At 55.6% G+C, this 17,566-nt stretch overlaps 1 protein-coding gene across 2 annotated transcripts in view; it reads left to right on the top strand.

The window, feature by feature from the left end:
• ITPK1 (inositol-tetrakisphosphate 1-kinase) overlaps positions 1 to 17,566 on the top strand; it is a 153,028-nt gene that overhangs the window by 114,056 nt on the left and 21,406 nt on the right. For both annotated transcript variants that reach the window (XM_052659501.1, XM_052659502.1), the window contains 2 exons: positions 16,939 to 17,037; positions 17,322 to 17,362. In XM_052659501.1, the coding sequence (XP_052515461.1) occupies positions 16,939 to 17,037; positions 17,322 to 17,362 (140 nt within the window). The remainder of the gene's footprint in view (positions 1 to 16,938; positions 17,038 to 17,321; positions 17,363 to 17,566) is intronic.

Below are 17,566 nucleotides of genomic sequence, written 5' to 3'. Positions count from 1 at the left end.
GGTGTTCTTCCAGGAGGGTAGGCAGCGGCTGGGGCTTCCTGGAGCCTTTTCCTGCCCACCCGGGGCGGTTCACTGCTGGCTCCCACGTCCCGTCCTCCAAGGCGAGGCTGCGTCTGTGAGATGCAGAGCACCTTCTCTGGGAAGTGCATCCCCGGCCGCCCCCACCCTGCTCCAACTATTCCTGGAGGCCCTGCAGTAAAGGGCTGTAATTACCTTCTAAGTTCCTCAATTGCAGCTGTCCAAGTGACACCGCTTTTGTGTTGGGAGAAGGGGCTTGGCAGAGGCTCCGGGGAGTTGTCACCACCCCCCTGTGCCAAGGTGGCTCTCCCTGTCCTCAGAGAGCCTGGATGGCGGCACAGAAGACAGGGCGGTATGAAGGAGGCACTGCAGGGAGGGACCAAGGCCCCCTGCTCTGCAGTGGGGGTGGCCTAGTGGGCTGACACACGTGGGCAGGGTCCCCCGGGGAAAGCGGACAGAGCCCTGGACTGAGGCGGCCATCCCTCTCCATGCAGAGCATCAGCTGTGGGGAGCTCCCAGCCTCACCTGTCTGAGGACCTCGGCATGGTTCACACCATCTCAGTTCCATGCTCCCAGAGTTCATTTCTAATTCAGAGCTTGCCGGGGGAGGCCGGCTCCTTCCTGCCTCTGACCTGTCCGTCCCAAACCCACAGACAGTTGCTGCCACAGTAGCGACCTGGGGGAGGGTGGATTAAATGAGAGGGGCTTCGTTTCTCTCTCATGTAAAAGCCCAAGTTTCCCCAGCTCCTTTGTTCTTCTGGTGTGGCCCCTCCTGGTCCAGGGTGGTGCTGAAACTCTACCAGCCACACCCACAATCTAGACATTAGGATAGAGAGGGACTAAGAAAGAGGAAGCAAAGGGAAACAGCTCTGGGTATCTTTGAAGGGAAAGTTCCGGAAGCTATGGTGATGCTCTGTTTATATCTCAGTGGCCAGAACTGAGTTACCTGCTGAGGTGCAAAGGAACTGGGAACTGTGGTCTTTATTCTGGGCAACCATGTGCCCAGCTAACATACAGCATGAGGTCAGTAGGCTTACAGAGGGACCCACCCCAGGGTTCTTGGGCCACAGGTTTCCCACATGGATGATGCCTTCTGGGTGTGGCTGCACCCACACCCTTTACCAGAGGCACAGATGGCCTTGAATTTGGATCCAGTTCAAGCCAAGGACAGGAGCTTCCTGGAGGTTGAACATTGCCTGCTGCAGGCCTGAGGGGAGGTGGGGAGGCTGAGTCACCAGCCAGGACTGCTAGACTCGCATCTGCAGGCGTTGTCTCTCACGGGCACCTGCTTTGCTGCCCAGGGCTGGGGTTTTGAGGCAGAAGTCCAGAGCCCAAGGCCTGGCCCTACCGCCCCAGGCCACACAATCCCAGGCGAGGCTCTCGCCTCCTAAACTGGCTGGAGCGATGGCTGAGAAAGCTGGGCTGTGACTGATGAGGTGGGTGTGTGTCCTTGGCCCCGGGGGCAGCAGGCGGTGGAGGGTCTCAGACCACCTAGTGGAGGGCGCAGAGGCCCTTCCGAGACAGCTGTGGGTACAAGGCAGCTCCCCCGGCAGCTCCCGCATACGCATACTCTGGGGGGTGACAGATAGCCATCGGATGCTGGGCCTCCCTGGGGAAGGGGGGTGCCCTCTGCAGATCGAGCGTCTCTGCCTGTGGGTTTTGTGGGAATTTAATCAGGACTCATCTTGGAGGCCATTTAGGGGCTAGGTTAAATTGGAATAATCTAGACACCAAGCAAAGAGAAAATAACTTGCTGAAGAGCCTAGAAAAATGATCCCTGCAGAGCAGCTGCCTTGGGTGGGTGTGTGTGGTCAAGCCAGGGGGCTCTCACTCAGGGTTGGAGGCTGGCTGTCCGCCCTTGGGGAGCTGCGCAGGGCTGTTGATGGGAGAGGAGACAGCTAGAGAGGCCTTGGAGTCGAGGCCCAGGCCCCGGGTCTGCCTGCAACCCCTGTGCTGTGTGGCTTGCAGGTCCCTATTCCTCTGGGGCCACTTTGTCAGCGCTCAGGTAGCTGACCCTGACAGCGCTGGGTGCATGCCAGGCACTGTATTAGCTAATTTAATCCTCACGATGACCCCCGTGAGAAGGACACTACGGTTACCCCCCAGAGCGGTGAGGTTACTGGTGTCCCTTGAGTCTAATTGGCTAAGGCCACAGAGCTGCTGCGTGCAGAGCTGGAATCTGAACCCACGGCCTTGGGGTATCGTCTTGACCAGTGGTTCCTGAATCTGGCTCCTGGCCCCTCCGTGGACTGCCTCTCTTCACCTTTATTTGGGTTGAGGACTCTCTGGCCCCGCTCCCGGGCGCCCCCTGGTGTCCAGGCAATGGCATCGTCCAGACAGGGTCCCTGCTTCGGTCATGGAGTCTCTGCCTCCTACAGTTTATTGAGGAAACAAAAGTCCTGTCCTTTTTGAGGTTAGTAACACATGGTAGTGGAAAAGAACAGGGTTTGGCACTGACAAGCCTGGGCTCAAATCTCAGCCCTCTCCGTGTGGCCTGGGCAGTCACTGGGCCTCTCTGAGTCGTCAGCTCATCTGTGATGCGGGGGTTGCCTTCCCTTCAAGTCGTGGGGGTGGTGGTGGCAGCAGGGGGCATGGGGATGGCCTGGTCCTCCCTGCCCGCTGCAGGGGCTGCGGCCCAGAGCTGGCGCACCCCCAGCTCCTCTCCTTGGTCCCACAGGGCGCCCGGGGCTTGGGTGGGAGGCACGTGACAGAGCTGGTGGTTAGTAGGAGGGCCTGGAGTCTTGGAGGACGAAGAGGAGAGCGGTGTAGCCCCTGAGGACCATTGCTTCCGAGTCAGGATCAGCCCTGCTTTTGTGCAGGAGGCTGGAGTTTTGGATGAACCCGCCAGGAAAATGCTTCACACAACACCTCGCGGGTGGGCTTGTGAGGAGCTGACCCCTGAGACAGCTACCTGCCCTGCCCTCCAAGTGTTGGCCTGCCCACCCGGCAGGACCGGGGTCTGGTGCCAGGGAACCTCCAGCTCAGTCCAGGGCTCTTTCTGGGGGAGCCACACCTCCAGTGTTTAGCCCTTTCCACCTCGTGGGTTATGAGTCCCCCTCCTTGTTTTTGTTGTGCTTCTGAGAAGAGGCCTGCCCCACGCAGCACACCCCAGGAATTGCTGGACTGGAAGGCCGCTCTCCCCCAGGCCTGCACAGTAACTAGCCCTGAGTCCCCTTTGTCAGCAGGCAGGGCCCTGATTGTCGGTGACTCTCACACCTGTTGATCCCCCTCCTTTCTTCTCAGAGGCCGCCCATCTTAAATATGGAATCCATCCTTCCAGGCCCTTCTCATACATGTGCAAATACATGTGTGCTTTGAAAAGAAAAAAAAGAAACAGCATCCTATGTGTTCTCATATAACTTGCTTTTTCTCCACTGAATATATGTCTTGGCTTCTTTCCATGTCAGCCCACAAAGATGAAGAGAAGTAGGTCTGATCTGCCCTTTTTGATGGCAACATCATATTTCTGCATGTGAATGGGAAAAAAAAATCATAGTTTATTCAATTATATTTGGATTTTTTCTTCTAACCGACTGAGCTGCAGTCAACACAGATCTCTACAGAGTTCTGTAAAATTAATCCCTAGAAGTGGAATTTCCCAAAGTCTACTGTAAACATCTCTCACCTTGTGGATATTGCTGGATTGTTCTTCAAAACGTTTGAACAAATTTTTTGCCCCATTGTACACGGCTGCTGGAGAAATGAGAACTGTCTGACTTTCATTTACATTTTTTCTGTTATTGACAAGATTGCACATTGCTTCATGGGTCTGTTCGCCCTTTGCGTTTCTTCCAGATATGAATCTTTTCATGTTAAATTGCCCATTTTTCTCTTGGGTTGGTGGTCTTTTTCTTATTCATTGGTTAGAGCCACTTTTGGGATTAAGGATATTGTCTCATTTTTTAATATTTTTTTTATGTGGACCATATATAAAGTCTTTATTGAATTTGTCACAATGTTGCTTCTGTGTTATGTTATGGTTTTTTGGCCAGGAGGTATGTGAGATCTTAACTCCCCAACCAAGGATTGAACCTGCACCTCCTGCATTGGAAGGCGAAGCCTTAACTAGTGGACCACTGGGGAAGTCCCATGTGTCATTGTTTTAAAATATGGACTGTTTCGTTGCTGGCAGCTTCATCTTTGCACTGGGCCAAGCTAACATTTTCTGTTCTGCTTTTAGAATGTGTATGGCCAGAGAGAGCACTTCAAATATTTTTTAAAACGGTTTGAAGTGAAAAAGGCTGCTGCATTTTGGGAGTCAGAACTGAGTGGGGCAGCAAGCCTTTGGGTCCGGAAGGGGCCATAAATCAGTGCAAACAGCTGCCACAGAGTTAATCCGCGTTTCCAGCAGCCGTTTCCATAAGCTGGAACGGGACTCAGGAATGTCCCTGTCTCCGCCAGCCCGTGTCTGGCTTCCTCGATCCTGGCCTCAAGCATACTCGGGGCAAGTAGCACTGTGTCCCCTCAAGATGAAACAGGTCATTAGCTGAGTCAGACGGGAGGGAGACTGCTTGTCCAGCTGACCAGGACCATATCAGACAGGGTCTGTCAGACCTGTGGCCTTTGTTCCCGTCTATCTGCCCAGAAGCCACCCCCTCCAATAATTTCAAGCTGGTTCCCCACAGCAAGCCTGTAGCTGGCGAGCCAAGGATCAGGCTGCTAGCAGGGAGGTGGCAGCCACAGCTGGGCCTAAGGGAGGCCCTTCAGAAGCCTCCAGGGAGCAGGGTAGGGACTGTAGCCACTAATGAAATGCCCCCACCCACTACCTAGTGTCTCCAAATAGCACCATGAAGGTCCCTCTTTGCAAACTCTTAGTGACCAAGCCTATGCGTTTCCTATTGCTGCATGACAGGTCACTACAAGCTGAGTGACTTTCAGTAGCTTCACCCCGGCCTGCCCCCAGCCTGCACTTGCTATCTCACAGTTTGGTAGGTGAGAATTCTACCTGGCATGGTTGGTCTCTGGTCTCAGGAAGTCACAGATGGGAATCAAGGTGTCAGCAGGGCTGAGTTCTCATCCAAACACCCTGAGGAAGAACCTGTGCCCGGGCTTGTGCTTCTTGGCTGTGAGCACCCAGTTCCTTGCGGCTGCAGGACTGAGGTGCAGTGTCCCTGCCGGCTGTCATCAGGGGGCACTCTCTGAGAGAATACAGGCTCCCATGATCCTTCTCATGGTCCCCTCCACCTTCAGGTGGCCTTGGTATGTCCAGCCATCCTGGTGCCTCAGGCAGCCCCAGGCGGGGCCCCCGCACAGCAGTCCTGCTGGGCCCCCTCTCATCCCCTCACCCCCTGTCCTGTGTAAGTGGCAGGGAGACAGTGTGAGCCTGTCTACACCTGGGACGTGCCGCTTCTCTCTGCCTCCCCTCAGAGGGCTCTGGGTAGGGGCACCGTCGGAGCTGGTTCTGGGCCCTGAGGCCCCGGGGTCACTGCCTGGTCTGCGTGACCAGGGACCCAAGTGGACAGAGCCCAGGCCCTTCCTCACACGCACTGTCCTCATGTGACCTTCCAAGGTGTCAGGCCCTTCTTCCCCTCAGACATGCCAGGTGAACTGGACAGTGAGCAGTGCCCAGTCGTGCCTGGGGAAGGCTCTCCCCAGGCTGCCTCGGGACCCAGCTCCCTTGCAGGGCTGGCCGTGAGCCTTGCTCACCCTCCAGCTCTGTCTGAGCCCCTCGGGGCCTGAGCAGTGGACAGGGCCTCTCTCCTCCCTTTTACCAGAGGGGGTACCGCAAGCGGCACCTGAGATAGCCCTCGCTCCAGAGGGACCCTCGACCCCATTGTGGGTTCAGAAGGGATGCCCAGGCTGGACCTCAGTGCCCAAGGAGGAGCAGACCCAACGCAGACTCACAGCAGTCAAGCCTTACGTGGCTCTTCTCCCTGCACGGCCACTCACGGTGACTCAGCTGGTCCTCACATCTTCACCAGCAGCCTGGGGAGTAGGTACCAGTGTTATTCACCACCCCATTCTTGGAGATACGGAAACAGAGGCACAAACAGGCGGCTAGCCCAGGGAGAGATTAGACCTAGGATCGGGACCCAGGCACCCTGCCCCCCACTGTGTATATCCATGACCTGCGAGGGGCTCTGTGGATGAGGGTGGGCCTCTCCTGGGATCCAGCCCAAAGCCCTGGCAGATTTCCATGTGGTTCTCATGAGTCAGGCTCCCCAGTCCCCGCATCCCCAGGGCACGCGGCTGGAACTTTACTGTCTTAAAACGTATTATTTCAGTCTCATCTCACCTGGGGCTATGGATGGGTCTGAAGAGGCGTGATGATGTCACCATCGTCCAGGTATTTCCAGCCTTTTGAAGCCTGACACAAATCCCCACACAGATCCAGGCCCCTGCGCCTCCAGGGGCCCTCGGGCTACAGGCAGAGCTGAGTCACCTTTGGTAAAGGGAATGCAGAGTGAATTGGAGTAGGTGCTAGGGGTCGTGCTGGGTCAGAGCAGGGAATAGTTCCTGAGTGTCGCTGGAGGGAATCAGCAGAGATTGGTTTAGTCGGGGGTGGGAGGGGGGTCATGGGGGTCATCCCAGGAAGCACGCCTCCTGAAGAGAGCAAGGTGAGGATGGAGCCCCGCCTGGGGAGGCATGTAGGGTGCAGTGACTGGACACTGGAGCCCTTCCTGACCAGGCCAGTGGCCGGGACATTATAAGTGGACAGCGGGAGCAGGAGAATCAAGGTCAGGACAGGCCAGTGCCCTCCTGATGCCCAGGCCTGGCTTCACATCAGAGATCTCACTTCTGTCTCCTCTCATCTGTGGGCCTGTCATCCCTGCCCTTCCTGACCGCCTCCTCCTGGCCCGGGCCTGTGGTGCTTTCACACCTCCCGCCTGACTGTCCTGAATTACTGGGCGGCTGCCATCGCCACAGGCCCAAAAGACCATCAGTTGTTTTCAGAGCTGCTGTCAGGCTGAAACTTGGTTCTCCCAGAATGTACAGAGAGCGTCTTTCCCCATCTAGGGTTCAAGAGCACGGGGCTCCTGCCCTCTAACAGCATAACGGCAGGGGGAAGGTGACTTTGGACAGTCTGGCACTGGATGAGTCATGAAGACTGGAATCCGCAGGTTGGCAGGCCAGGCCCAACCCACAAGTCCGGTGGCCACAGTCACCAGGGCTGTGCCAGGCTGACAGCGCCACATGGCGGCCAGTTGAGGAGTTGCAGGCCACTGCCGCCTTTCTTACCCTGTGCTGGTCAGTTGTGCCCCTCCGTGCTCCCCTTCTCCTTTCGTTTCCAGGCTCAGCTCACTTTTATTCCATCTTCAGTTCATCTCACGCATGTGCACTTGTCAGAGAGTTTTTTCTGAGGGCTGCCTTCTCTGAGCAGCACTGGGCTAGAGGTCAGGCCAGGTCCCAACCCCAAGCAATATACCATCTGGTTGCAGAGTCAGAACCCAAACATGTGGGCATTTAGTAGGGTACCAGAGATGAGCAACTGAGCAAGGTAGCGATGCAGGAGAGAGATCATGGTGGAACAGGCGGGACTGTGGGTAGAAGATGCTGGGGCGTCTATTGGGAGGTATCATTGTGATGAGACAGCTTGTTCTCAAGGGGTTGGGCAATGCTGGCTGGGTAGGTTGTTGCCAACTGGTGAGGGAGAGACGAGTCCCAGGGGTTGTGCCAGGGGATGACAGGGAGACCACTCTGCTTGGCTCGGGGTTTGGCTGGGAGTGAACTTGGTTCTGCCTTCTGAGAGGAGGCGGGAAGTGTAATTGCCAGGGCCACTTCAACAGAGCACTACGGACTGGGTGGCTTAAATTAGAGAAGTTAATTTTCTCACAGTTCTGGAGGCTGGAGTCCAAGACCAAGGTGCTGGCAGGGCTGGTTTCCTCCGAGGCCTCTCTCCTTGACTCATAGTCTTCTGTCTGCGTCCTGTCTCCTCTTCTCAAGGACACTAGTCACCTGTGTGACCTCATCTTCACTTAATCCACGTCTTGGAAGGTACTGTCTGCAAATAAGAGGCACGTCCTGAGATCCTGTGAGTCAGGCCTTCAGCATGTGAATTTAGGGGGACACAGTGCTGCCCATGGGCTTCCCAGGTGACTCAGTGGGAAAGAATCCGCGTGCAACACAGGAAATGCGAGTTTGATCCCTGGGTCAGGAAGATCCCCTGGGGGAGGGCATGGCAACCCACTCCAGTATTCTTGCCTGGAGAATCCCATGGACAGAGGAGCCTGGGGGCTACAGTCCCTGGGGTCGCAAGGAGTCAGGCAGACTGAAGTGACTGGGCACGCACACATGCAGTGCAGCCTGTAATACAGGTTTCCGAGACCTGGAAAGGCTTCAAACCTTGACTCACATCTGACTTGGTTGATTATTGAGCCAAGGGCTGCCCCAGTATATAGGTGGGAACTTTAAGAAGACAATCCAGGATCCAGCCGCTGTGCGCAGCGCAGGCTCGGTGGCGGGCTCGGTTGGTGAGGTGAGCAGAACACCGGGACTCTGGCGGTGTGTGGTTAGAGCAGCTGCAGTGGGGAGATGGTTCAGGGGTGAGAGTGCCAAGAAGGCGGTCCCTTGGTTAACAAACCCCAGCAGCTAGGAAGAAACCCCGGCGCTGGGCCACTGATTTTTTTCTGTCTGTCCCAGGGGATCATCCAACCTTGATCCTGGGATGGGTTGTGTTGGGTGATACAGCTGAGGCCGATACTGCTACCCAGACCCTTGGGGTGGGACTGCTCCTCCCAGAGGAAATTGTATTAAGGAACTATTTCATCATTAAAATATCTGTTGTTGTTTAGTTACTAAGTCATGTCCAACTCTTGCAACCCCATGAACTGTAGCCCACCAGGCTCCTCTGTCCATGAGATTTCCTAGGCGAGAATACTGGAGTGGGTTGCCATTGTCTTCTCCAGGGCTTCTTCCCAACCCAGGGATCAAACCCACATCTTCTGCATTGAAAGCATATTCTTTACCACTGAGTCACCAGTAGATACTATTGCTCTTGTCCTCTTTTCAGTGAGGAAGCTGAGGCAGAAGTAGAGTTACTTGGCTGGGGTCACGTGGCTGATATGAGTTAGAGCCAAGATTCAAACCCCAGGCACACAGGGGCCTGGTGAGCCCACTGAGGGGGTGGGGGGAAGGTGATGCTTAGAGGAGGGAGGTGGCCTGACCCAAGGCTTGGAGGACAAGCCAGAGCTTCTGATGCCGAGAGGGGCTAGCTTGCAGGGCTGAGGGCCCCGTGTGTGCAGAGGTTTCAGGGCCTGTGAAATCAGTGTGTTAGGTTTCGTTAGTTGCCCCTCGGATGTGGAATCTTCCAAGACCAGGGATCGAACCGGTGTCCCCTGCATTGGCAGGCGGATTCTCAACAGCTGGACCGCCAGGGAAGTGCAGGAGTTGGCTTCTTTAGTGGGTACAGACTCCACAGTGCTTTTTCCTCTTCCTTGCAACTCCAGCAAGTAGACAGGAGTGATTAATCATGACCGTCAGTCTACTACTGATCAGGAACCCAAAACCCGAAAGGTTGGGTCTTGCCCAGGCTCAGGGGAGAGCTGCTGGAACTTGCATGCAGGTCTCTGGGTTTTTGCTCCCTGGGTAATGCATGGGCCTTGCCCGGGGCTCCCCCCGACCAGCCTGGTTCTCTGTGCCTCGCTCCCTCTGCCACGGGGCCTGCAGGCCCCAGAGTGACGTGTGTGGGGGGTGGGACCACTCACTATGTCACCGGTCACCCTCCCTCATGAAAGTTCTGCCCAAGTTTCTGAAAGCGGGGCTCTGCAGGGCTGGATAAGCATGGTGAAGACCCCTCATAGCTGGTTCCCCAGGAAACTCACCCATGGTCCCTCTGGGGAGCAGCATGGCTCTGTGGCAAGAGCCACAGAAATGCTGATTCCAGGGGGCCCCGGACCCCCAGCTCCTGGGCACATGGCTGCTGAAAATGATTTATCACAAGCCCCAAGCCTTATCATGTGTGAGAGATGTTTAGCCCTGTCTACGGTGGAGGAAAATTGGCACAAACATAAATGTCTGACCTGAGGGGAAACGTCGGCAGTTGGGTTACCAGGAAATGCAGAATCATGGGAAAATAGTGGCAGCAGCGTTCAGTGGAAAACAATTTAAAAGGAAAGTCCAGTCACGGTTACAGCAAAGCCGATAAACAAGGTGCTTCTGCAGGGGAAAGTCCTCCGGAGAAGCCGGTGGCCAGACTGAGCGGGGTCAGCTCTGAGGGCTGTTGTGTTTTCAGATGGAACAAACTGGGGGTGGGCAGGGGCGGGGCGGGCCTCGGGGGGAGCGGGGTGTGGGGGTCCGGCAGTGGCCAAAGGGCCGGATGCCGGCAGGCTGGCCCAGAATGTGGGTCGGCGGTGCCCAGGCACGCCGACCACGGACTCTGCATCTGATCAGATGTGGCCAAGATACCTGAGGAGCCGGCCTTGTGCACAGGGCGCCGTCGAGGGTCAGTCCGTTCACTCAACAAGCCCCTGTTGAGTGCCTACTGTGTGCTTGCGGTGTTCTAGGTGCTGGGCCCACAGGGGTGAAAAAATGCACCGGTCCCTGCCCTCATGGAACCAGCGTTCTAGAGAGGGAGACAGAGCCCTCGAATGTAGTGACTGCTCCCGACACGTGCCAGGCAGGTCCTCCCTGCTGCCCAGGACCACGCAGCCAGCTCCGGGCCCCACGGGCTCTTTCCCTGGCCTGTCTTCAGCTCCTCTCGCCTCAGCACAGCCCTCACTCGTGGGCGTCGTTCTCTGGGGTCCCACCCTTCATGGAAACGTCAGAGGATTCCAGCCTTTGTGTGTCCTCGGGGACTGTCCCTGCCCCTAGGTTTTGTTTCTCTCGAGTATCATCTGGAAGAAATGGACTGAGGCAGAGTCCTGTCACAGCTGTGCCCGGGCCCTGCCAGAGCCCCGCCAAGGCTTCCTTCACAGCCTGGTGTCGGCACCATGCTGGATGCAGCCAGGAAGCCATGGAGTGGGAGACCCGGCACTGTCATCCCCAGAAACTGGACGTGGGCCGCAAGCCACCATTTAGAACCTGCCTGCTCTCCCGTGGGCCGCCCAGCTGGCCTCGCTCAGTGTAGTAAGAGAAATCACCACTGCTGTTATGCGCCAGGCCTCCCAACAACCCTCTGAGGGGGGCCTTGTTCCCATTTTACAGATGAGAAGAGCGAGGCCCAGCATCGTTCAGTCATTCGCCAAAAGTTGCAGCTAGTTTACCCCAGGCTCAAAGCCAGGCTGCAGAGCTGCACCTTCAAAGTGCCGTCTCCGCCTCCCCCGGCGGTCCCCTTGTGACGCCTGTTCGCCACTGCCTTCGCTCCTCTTGCTGGCTCTGTAGCGTCTGCCCCCAGTGGCCTTGGAGAGTGGCCACTCTCCCTGGCAGTGGGCAAGGCCAGGGTGTGCCTCGGACACCTGGGCCCTCACCCTGGGCCTGCCCATAACTTGTGCGTGACCTGAACTCTTCTCTTCCCCTTTCTGGACGTGATGGGACTTGCCATCTCCCAGGACCTCTGACTTCACACTCTGATGAGGGTGGCGGACAGGGAAGAGGGGGGTGTTTCAGGTTCCCAGGGGCTGCTGCTTCAGCTGTTAACCGAATACAACCCACCACCTAACTAAAAAAGGCTTCCTTTCCAACTCCCATCCAGAAATACGATGACAGATAAACAAGTAGCCTTTTTCGGGGAACCAGAAATAGCCTCCTGGGCTCCCAGTGCTGACTGATAGGAAGAGTCTTTATGCTATTTGGGGGAGAAGAGCTGCTGGCATTGTTGGGATTTTCCTGGGGAGTCGGGAGACAGCTGCAGGGACTGCTGCTGTCACCGACCCTCACATGGGACAGGGCCAACGTGTCCCGTGCCACCAAGACGCTGGCTCAACTGCTGCAGGGTTTGGCCCCTTCCTCAGCCCTCCCACTCAGGTGAACTCTGAGTCCACAGGCTACACGGATGTCAACATCCTCCTCTCCAAGGCTGGGTCAGTGTGTGCACCCGGGGAACACCGTGTCCTCAAGCAGGGCCTTTGCAGCGGCCGTTCTGTCTGCCGGGTGTACGCGTGCCCCAGATGCCCAGCCTGCCTGCTCGTCATCCCGTGTCTGGGCTCCGCAAGGCACTTCCTGGGCACACCCCACCTCCACAGGCAGCCCCTCGCGATCCCCAGGTCACCCGCCAGCCCCGTCGGGCTGTCCGTCCTACTCCTCCGTCTGGCTGTGGCCTGGTCCCTGCACCTGGAGCGTGGGCTCCACGAAGCAGCACGCCTCGTGTTCCTGGAGCTGGATCTTGGGCTCCTAGGATGAGACACATTTTTGTTGTTGTCGTTGGTGGCTGGTGGTTGAGAACCAAAATAGGAACAGTCGTAGTTCCTAATTGACTGCGATCGCACAGGTGTCGCGGATGGTTTTAGCTATAAGCCACCAGAAATTGGGTCAAGCTACAGTCATCATGGTCTACAGTCCGTGAGTCAAGTTGGGACAAGCCCTGGGCGTGGAGCAGCTGGCAGCCCAGCAAGGGACACGGGTCCCTTCCAGCCTCTGCCCTGTGGGGCTCAGGACTGCCTTCCCTGAAGCCTGACCCATCGGAGGGTGACCAAGCTTGAACTGTGGGCCTTTCAGGCAGCGTGACCTGGATGGTCTCCAGTCCTGGGCCCACCCTGGAGAGGGCGCGGGGTCAGCAGCTGGTCACGCCTGCTGCTCCGGGTGTGGTCAGCCAGCTTCAAGTTAGGATAAGGGAAGAAGAATGCGGCGCTGTGCATGGCCCCCCTTTCTTGAGGCACTCAGTCCTTTGTCATCTCTGCTGGGCCCTGCTGCCACCTCTGACACCAGAGCCTGAGATTCCGGAAAGGTGCGGGTGTCTGGTCTAATGCTCACTGCAGCCTGTTCATTAGGAATGTCTCGTCTCTGTATTTCATCTGGACCCCAAACATCTCTGGGGGAACGCTGCCCTCGTCCTCCTCTGATTCACCCGGGACTCAGCGGGGTCGGTGATGGGGGACGGGACTCTGCAGGTTTGCTGGAAAACTGAAGGAGACGCTATACCTAAAGCATTTTTTTAGCCCAGTTTCTTGAACAGGTCAAGTGTTTGCACCTGATGGATCTCAGCTGGTGCCGCTGGGGTGTTTTCCTTTTTTTTTTTCAATTGGTATAATTACATACCATAAAATCCACCTTTTTCAAGTGCAGATACAGTTCAGTAATTTTGAATATATTCAGAAAGTTGTGCAACCATCACAACTATCTAATCCCAGAACATTTTCATCACTCCAAAAAGAAATGGACCCGCCTGCAGTCACTCCCCATTCCACCTGCCCCCCAGGCCTTGGCAGCCGCCCGTCTCCTTTCCGTCTCAACGGAGCTGCCTGTTCGGGACATTTCAGATAAATGAAGTCATGTATTCTGTGGCTTTTCTAACTGGCTTCCTTCAACTCAGCATGATGTTTTCAGGGTTCATCTATGTTGTAGCATGCGTGAGAACTTCATTCCTTTTTATGCCTGAATAATATTCCATTGTGTGGCTATATCGCCTTGTGTTTACCAGCTCATCAGTTGATGGACACCTGGGTTGCTGCCACTTTCTGGCTGTTATGAATAACACTGCTGTGAATATTCCCAGACAGGCTTTTGTGTGGACATGTGTTTCCGTCCTCTTGGAAACAGCTAGGTGTGGACTGCTGGTACTATGTTTAACTGTGTGAAGAACTGCCAGAGTGTTTCTCAGAGCAGCTGGGCCATCTCACGTCCCCACCAGCAAGTGTCAGGACACCTGTTACTGTCTGTCTTATTTGGTTGTAGCCAGCCTCGCACGTGTGGTTTTAATCTTCATTTCTCTGATGCCTCATGGTGTTGAGCATTCCTCCTTGTATTTGCTGGCCTTTTGTGTGTCTTTATTTTGAGAACTGTCCATTTTGGGCCCTTGGCCCATTTTTAACTTGGGTTACTGGTCTTCTTTATTGTTTGGTTGTTAACAGTTTTTCATGTATTTTGGATACTAGACTCTTGGCAGATACATGATTTGCAAATATTTTCCTCCGTTCTTTGAGTTGTTTTCTTGATAGTGTCCTTCAAAGCACAGAAGTTTTAAATTTTGACAATGTCAAATATGTCTATTTTTTACTTTGGTTGCTTGTGCTTCTGGTGTCTAAGAAACCATGTCTAATCCAAGGTCATAAAGACCTGCACCTGTGTGTTCTTCCAAGTGTTTTATAGTTTTAGCTGAAATGCTTTTGCTGCATCTATAGATAGGATTGTGTGAGTTTTGTCCTTTTATTCTGTTAATAGGAGCAGGCACTTTTCTGCTAGGGAGGCCGTGGTCAGTAGCCTGAACTTGGGATCCAGCTGCCCAGGGATGAGCCCCCCAACCACACCCCTTACTCACTGTGTGACCCTGGACAGGGAACTTCACCTCTCTGTGCCTCATTTCCCATATCTTTAAAATGGGGGTGACAGCACCTCCTTATGGGGCTCTCATGAAGGTAAATGATTGTTTTGCAGACTACGTGGAACAGTTTTGGCATGTTAACAAGTGGGGTTTCTTGACTGTTGGCCGTTAGCCGTGACATTAGGTGGAAAGCTTTGATGACCTGGGGCGGGGAGGCCATTGAAGGCGAATCTATAATAAAAGCCTAGACAGCGTACTAAAAAGCAGAGACATCACTTCCAGTGGTCATGTATGGATATGAGAGTTGGACCATAAAGGAGGCTGAGCGCCGAAGAATTGATGCTTTTGAACTGTGGTGCTGGAGAAGACCCTTGAGAGTCCCTTGGACGGTAAGGAGATCCAACCAGTCCATCCTAAAGGAAGTCAGCCCCGACTGTTCATTGGAAGGACTGATGCTGAAGCTTCAATTCTTTGGCCACCTGATGCAATGAGCCAATTCATTGGAAAAGATCCTGATGCTGGGAAAGATTGAGGGTAAGAGGAGAAGAGGGCGAGAGAGGATGAGATGGTTAGATGGCCTCCCTGACTCAAGGGACATGAGTTTGAACAAGCTCCGGGAGATGGTGATGGACAGGAAAACCTGGCGTGCTGTAGTCCATGGGGTTGCAAAGAGTTATACATGACTTAGTGACTAAACAACAAATGATAAAAGATTCACCTGCTCCAAAAAATCTGGAAGCTCTTAACAGGACGCCGTCTGTTTGCCTCCAGGGATCTCTGAGCCTTCCCGTGGGAGGGCTGGGGCCAGGATGGGTCCCCTGCCAGACCAGGTGGGTGCTGCCGCAAGCCTGCCTGCTGCCACACCCTTTAGTTTGTTTGGCCTGGAGTCTCACACCCCGTTAGGGCCTGGCTAGAGGATATACAGCAGGGAGCCTTTGCACAGATCACCGCCTCCCTCCGTGCCTGCCAGCCCCTCACCAGTGTTTCCACCCCGGCTCTGACTCTGGGCAGGGGGTGGAGAAACAGGGCCCCATTTAGATAATGGCTTAGAGCTAAGAGCCAGGACACCGCACCCACTCCCTTGATGCTCTGATTTTCCTGGCTTCTCTCTTCCTGACCTGCCATGTGAGCCCAGCTCCTTGTCCTACCCTGGATGTGACTGTCCAGTGACCTCGGGCAAGGACTGCCTCTGTTTCAGCCTGTGTGAGGAATATGAGTGCTCCAAGCAGAGGGCCTGCCTCGCTGTCCACCAGGCCTCCTCCCTTCCCTGGGTCCCCGAGAAACGCTGCCCACCCCAGAATCTGCCATCACTCTGTGCCTGTTTGGACTTTGGACTTTGCTGGTGGGGGACGAGGAGGGAAATGAAAGCACGTTTAATATACCCTGTGTAATTCTTGGCACTTGCTTTTTATGAGATATGTGAAGCTGGATCGTACCTTGGTTTTAATGTTTTAATGTACTGACCTGCTAGCCAGCCAAGTAGCTAGAAGCTGTTGGAGACAAGCTGCTTTGTTGTTTGGCTTCCAAGTTTGTGGGTGTGTGTGTGGGGGTCACCCCCCATCTCACTAATGCTCAGCCTTTCCCGGCCCCTGTGCCCAGAAATACAGGGTGGTCTTAACCTCCTGAGGAGCCGGTGCCCTGACTGGGGACGGAGGTAGACAGAGTAGTAATAACAAGCCAGTGGTGCGATTTAGCAATCCGCAGAGAGATTCAGAATGCATTTTGTTTCCCCATGGATGGTTTTTTCTGCCTTCACTTGGTGCCCCTGGCTCCAGGATCGTCCTGACAGAGCACACCCATCTTCCAGAGGTTATCAGAAAACTGAACACTCCAGGAACCCACCGGGTGGGTGTGCAGAGAAGGCGGGCAGCCCCCTGAGACTGAGGACTTAGGAAAGCAGAGGCAGGGGATCTGGGTGGGGGCTGGGCGGAGCTGGAGTCTGGCAGCCGAGGAGGTCGGGAGTGTGTGCTTGTCCGTGGCCCATCCATGTGACGGCGGTGGCAGAAGCCCCTCTGTTAGGCACGAGAGGCTCTAGGAGAGGGGTCCCTGTGTGACAGCAAGCCCCTCTTTAATCCCTACCCAGCCTCAGCATCTCCTCCGCCCCCGGCCCTCCCATCCCCATAGGATTATTTGCAGACTTCAGACGTGATGTATGCAAAGCCTTCAGCAGTGCGGGCTTTAGGCTAAGAGCTGAAGGGCTGGCGTCATCCTCCGATGATCATTAAGCCAGTACTGTGTATGGAGGGGCGTCTTCACTGCCCCCGGAAAGTGTTCATAGTTGATGGAGTGCAAATTCGAGTCACAAAACAGCATCCTGTTGTCAAGCGCTGTGTGTGTGCGTGCTCACAAGCCCAAGTGCGGACTGAGGAGGTGGAGTTGAGTCAGTCTGGTTTTCACTTTTCTTTGATCTTCAGGCTTTGCTGTTATCACGTGTCGGTCCCATCCTTACCGGAATGCTGTTGACAGTAGTTAATGACTGTGCCCTCGTTTCTGGGGCACGTGTGCGCGTGTGTGTCTGCACACCCACGGGTGACTTCCGGGTGTGGGCTGCTGGATGGGGCGGGCAGGGGTGCTGAGGGGCCCCACGGAGCAGACAGTGCTGACACAGGCTTCTTCTCTGTCCCCAGATGACAGGATCTGCTCGCCGCCCTTCATGGAGCTCACGAGCCTGTGCGGGGATGACACCATGCGACTCCTGGAGGAGAACGGCCTGGCCTTCCCGTTCAGTGAGCACCTGAACTCCTGGGGGTGGAGGGAGGCCTCGACCGCCTGGGGAGGGCACGGCCCCGGTGCCTGGGTGGTAAGGGCCTGGCCTGATGGTGACCATCTAGCACCCCTGAGGGCAGATGCTGGCCCTGGTGGAGTCAGCCTGTCTCCTCAGCTCCCCACGAGCCCCCTCCCTACCCCAGGGGCCGCAGGAGGTTTTGAGAGTTTCTCTCCGTATCTGCCAGGCTGGGCTTTGTAGGGGAGTAACCTTGCTAACTCCTGTTTTTCTCTCCCCCACCAACAGTTTGCAAAACCAGAGTGGCTCATGGCACCAACTCTCACGAGGTGAGTGGAGGAGTTGACGACTTGATAGCCCCGTCCCCCTCCAGCCCCCTGGCTCCCCTGCCCCTGCCTCCCCGCTCCACCCGGCTCCTTTCAGCTCACAGTGTCTCTCTGGGAGCCTGACAGCCCTGCTGCTGGATCCCACCGCACCAGCTGGTGGCTCGGTACCCTGTCTCCACCTGCACCTTGGGCCTCTCCTGCCCCAAG

The sequence above is a fragment of the Budorcas taxicolor genome, chromosome 21, assembly GCF_023091745.1.
Source record: "Budorcas taxicolor isolate Tak-1 chromosome 21, Takin1.1, whole genome shotgun sequence".
In the NCBI taxonomy this organism is placed as follows: domain Eukaryota; kingdom Metazoa; phylum Chordata; class Mammalia; order Artiodactyla; family Bovidae; genus Budorcas; species Budorcas taxicolor.
This window is presented reverse-complemented; position numbering and strand designations above follow the sequence as displayed.